This window comes from Carlito syrichta, unplaced genomic scaffold (assembly GCF_000164805.1).
Source record: "Carlito syrichta isolate Samal-C Ts95f unplaced genomic scaffold, Tarsius_syrichta-2.0.1 Scaffold155233, whole genome shotgun sequence".
Taxonomy (NCBI): domain Eukaryota; kingdom Metazoa; phylum Chordata; class Mammalia; order Primates; family Tarsiidae; genus Carlito; species Carlito syrichta.
This window is the reverse complement of record NW_007099329.1, coordinates 58,066-62,430: the sequence shown is the minus strand read 5'-3', so window position 1 is coordinate 62,430 and position 4,365 is coordinate 58,066. Positions and strand designations below refer to the sequence as shown.

At 54.6% G+C, this 4,365-nt stretch overlaps 1 protein-coding gene across 1 annotated transcript in view; it reads left to right on the top strand.

Moving 5' to 3' along the window:
* Window positions 1–1,182: 1,182 nt before the first annotated feature.
* Window positions 1,183–4,365, top strand: part of LOC103252359 (alpha-internexin) — a 5,699-nt gene continuing 2,516 nt past the window's right edge. Inside the window, exon 1 of the mRNA XM_008050987.2 lies at window positions 1,183–1,467. Coding sequence (XP_008049178.1) covers window positions 1,331–1,467 — 137 coding nt within the window. The 5' untranslated portion in view covers window positions 1,183–1,330. The remainder of the gene's footprint in view (window positions 1,468–4,365) is intronic.

Genomic DNA, 4,365 nt, shown 5'->3' with positions numbered 1-4,365 from the left:
AGGCTGCGGTGGCCGGGAGTGGCCACTGCACTCCAGTCTGGGCGACAGAGTGAGACTCCAACTCAAAAAAATAAAAATAAAAAAATAAAAAATTAGCTGGATGTGGTAGCGCATGCCTGTAGTTCTGGCTATTTGGAAGGCTGAGGCAGAAGGATTGCCTAAGCCTAACTGGTCAAGGTTGCAGTGGCCGTGAGTGTGCCACTGTCCTCTCACCTGGGCGATGGAGTGTGACTCCAACACACACAAAAATTAGAGATGGGGGCTAGGTGCGGTGGCTCACGCCTGTAATCTCAGCACTTTGGGAGGCTGAGGCGAGAGAATTTCCTGAGCCCAGGGGTTCAAGAACAGCCTGAGCAACTTGGTGAGACCTTGTCTGTACAACAAATAAAAAAAAATTTAGCTGTGTGTGGTGACAGAGCCCAGCAGGTCGACACGGGAGTGCCCACAACCGTGCCCCTGCACTCCAGTCTGGGTGACAGAGTGAGACTCTGACTCAAAAAAGCAAACCAAAAATCCTGACCGTTCAAGGGTCATGAATACAAGGCTATTTCTCTTCCATGGCTTGGTTCGCACCTAGAACAACTTGGAGCAAAATCATTATGTGAACCAAGTATCTTTTTTTTTTTATGAGTTGGAGTCTCACTCTGTTGCCCAGACTGGAGGGCAGTGGTCGCTCCTGGCCACCGCAGCCTCAACCTGCTGGGCTCCGGTGATTCCTCCGCCTCAGCCGTCCAAGTAGCCAGAACTACAGGCGCGTGCTACCACGCCTGCCTAGTTCTTTTGATTTCTTATACAGACAAGGTCTCACCAAGTTGCCTGGGCGGGTCTCGAACCTGCGGGCTCAGGCAAATCCCCTCACCTTGGCCTCCCAAAGTACTGGGATTATAGGCTTGAGCCACTGAGCCCAGCCCCAAGTATCTTTTCAAAAACTGTTTTCAGTCCACCATTTGTACTGTTGGGGAATTCTCTGGAGTGTTTCTGCCCTCTCCTTTTCTGCCACGTCCAATGCTTTCAGTACAGTGGGTGGCAGACTTCAGGACCCCAGAATGAATGAGGCCTGGAGTGGAGGCAGGGACGCTCGCTGTCCTCAATGCACCGCAGTTGGAATTCTCCCAGTGTCCAGGCTTTGGGCGTGAATGGACGTGTAGCCCTGGGGGTATACAGGGGTGGGGTGGTAAGTGTGGACTCCTGGCATTCAACTGAGAGCCACAGGCCCTGGGGTGGAGCTCCCAGCCCTCGCCCCGCGCCCACCTCCTGGGGTCCTTCCTGAAGGAGTGCAGCCGCCGTGCCCCAGCCTGGAGTCTGGGCTGCTTGGGCCTGACCGGTGGGTATGTCTCTCCAGGACACCATCACGCAGCTGGAGAGTGACCTGAGGGGCACCAAGAGCGAGATGGCGCGTCACCTCCGGGAGTACCAGGACCTGCTCAATGTCAAGATGGCCCTCGACATCGAGATCGCTGCCTACAGGTGCCCGGCTGGGGGCTCTGCCCAGGGAGGGGCGGGGGGCCCTGGGGGAGGAGCTGAGCCCACCATGCTAAGGGACTGTCCCAGACACCTGGAGCTGGACGCCATGCGTCCTCACTCACCAACAGGCTCTAAACGTGGCACATGGGCGGGAATAAAGCACCAGCGCCGCTGAGGGCGGGGGGGTCACATGGCCCCATGTCCACGAGCAGAGGTGGCCGGCAGCCCAGACCTCACCTGCACACAACTTACGTGTGTAGCAAACCTTCACATGTCCCATGGCTCTGAAGTGAAAAACAATTCTCACTCACAAGCGGACCCTGAATATCTACCCCAATACTACAAGAGAGAAACAGCTGCAGTGGGGGGTGGGGAACAACATATCCATAAGGGAACCTGACCTCAAGTGGGGCAAAGTGGGGACCAAAGGGAAGCCCAGACTTGACTGGTATACCTAATCCTGAATCGTGCACCACATCTCTAAAACAGAGTATTAAAAAAAAATTGAAGCTGGGCTCGGTGGCTCAACCTGTAATCCCGCACCTTTGGGAGGCTGAGGTGAGTGGACTGCCTGAGCCCGTGGGTTCGAGACCCGCCTGGGCAGCGAGACCTCATCTCTACAATAAATCAAAAATCAGCCAGGCGTGATAGTGCACGCCTGTAATTCCAGCTACTCGGAAGGCTGAGGCGGAAGGATCTCCGGAGCCCGGCAGGTCGAGGCTGCGGAGGCCGGGAGCGGCCACTGCACTCCAGTCTGGGCGACAGAGTGAGACTCCGACTCAAAAAAAACCCAATAACAAAAAACTGAAAAATAGAATAACTTAACAGCAGGGTTGACGCAACCTAGGGAGTCCTGGTGGGTGAGATGTGCCCTGCAGGTTCACCCACCTAGCAGCATCTATGAGAACATTTACCTTGAAAAAGTGTTTTGGGAGGCCGAGGCGAGTGGACTGCCTGAGCCCGTGGGTGTGAGACCAACTTGGCGAGCCCTCATCTCTACCAAAAAAAATAAAAACTGTAATGGCAGCTGCTTTTTAAATGGACACATTGTAATTATACATATTTATGGGGCAGCTCCTACATTTTATTTATTTACTTATTTTTTATTTTTATTTTTTTGAGTCGAGTCTCACTCTGTCACCCGGGCTGGAGGGCAGGGGCACGCTCATGGCCACCGCAGCCTCCACCTATTGGACATAGGCGATCCTTCCACCTCAGCCTTCCAAGTAGCTGGAACTACAGATGCACGCTACCACGCCCAGCTAATTTTTTTTTTTTGTGATTTATTGTAGAGACAGGGATCCCCAAGTTGCTCGGGCTGGTCTCAATCCCCTGGGCTCAGGCGATCCTCTTGCCTTGGCCTCCCGAAGTGCTGGGATTGCAGGCTGAGCCACCATGCCCGGTCTCTACTTTTTTTTTTGAGTCGAGGTCTCACCTGTCACCCAGGCTGGAGAGCAGTGGTGTGGCCTGGCACACTGTAGCCTCTGCCTCCTGGGCTCCAGCAATCTTCCTGCCTTAGCCTCGCCAGGTGCCTGGATTATAGGTGTATGCCACCACACCCGGCCAAATTGCTGTTTTGTAACTGATGACTGTGCCAGACACTGGCTGACAGGTTGTGTTGTTCCCTGCTGCAGATGAGGGAACAGCCACAGCCTGGATGATGAGCTCCAAGTCTCAGCGCTGGGGTGGCAGAGCTCAGATTCAACTCAGATCAGTCTGGAAGTTTTCTTTTTTTCTTTACACTATGTAAGCTACTTCAAAACAGCCCCAAGAGTGTGGGATCCTGTCATGAACTTCTCATCTTTAAGGAAATGATGATAAAAACTATTAGCAGGCCTGGCGTGGTGGCTCACGCCTATATTCCCAGCACTTTGGGAGGCCAAGGTGAGAGGATTGCTTGAACCCACAGGTTTGAGACCAGTCTAGGCAACTTGGTGAGACAGCTCTATAAGAAGTCAAAAAATTGACCGGGCATGGTGGTGCGTTCCTGTAGATCCAGCCGTTTGGAAGGATTGCCTGAACCCAGCAGGTTGAGGCTGTGGCGGCCGTGAGCATGCCCTTGCACTCCAGCCTGGGTGACAGAATGGAACTCCAACTCGAAAACAGAAAAAAAAATCGGCGTTCTGAGCCGCCAGACCTGGGCCTGCTCGCCTGTCCTGCATTGGGGCTGAGAAGGACCTGGTGTCTGGAGTCGTGCTGTTTGCTGGCTCTGTTGCTGGCTCCCTCCCTGTGGACCCTCACGCTGGGAGAAGCGCGGACCTCAGGGACCTCACCTTCAGACCGGGCTGGCGGCTCTCCCTCCCCGTGGCCTTCCCACCGCTCTGGCCCCTGCCCCTGAGGCGCCCCTTGGGAGACGCACTTCTCTCTGGCGCGGCAGACTCATCTCCAGGACGGGGGACCGGCCAAGCGGAGGTGCGGACTTTCCTTCTGGGGTGTCTTGTGAGTAGGATGGGCTTCCCTTTGACGGTGCTGTATTTATTTATTTTATTTTTTCATTTTTTGAGTTGGAGTCTCACTCCTTTGCCCAGAGTGAAGCGCAGTGGCACACAGACTCACGGCTACCCCAGCATTGACGTTCTAGGCTCTGACAATCCTCCCGCCTCAGCCTTCCAAGTAGTCGAAACTACAGGCGCGCACTACCATGCCTGGCTGTTTTTTATTTTATTGTACAGATGAGGTCTTGCCAAGTTGCCTGGACTGGTCTCAGACCTGTGGGCTCGGGCAGTCCACTCACCTCGGTCTCCCAAAGTGCTGGGATTACAGGCTGAGCCACTGAGCCCGGCCTATTTTAGAGGCAGGGCCTTGCTATGTTGCCCAGGCTGGTTTCAAACTCCTGGCCTCGCCGGGCTCGGTGGCTCAGCCTATAATCCCGCACTTTGGGAGGCCGAGGTGAGTGGATTG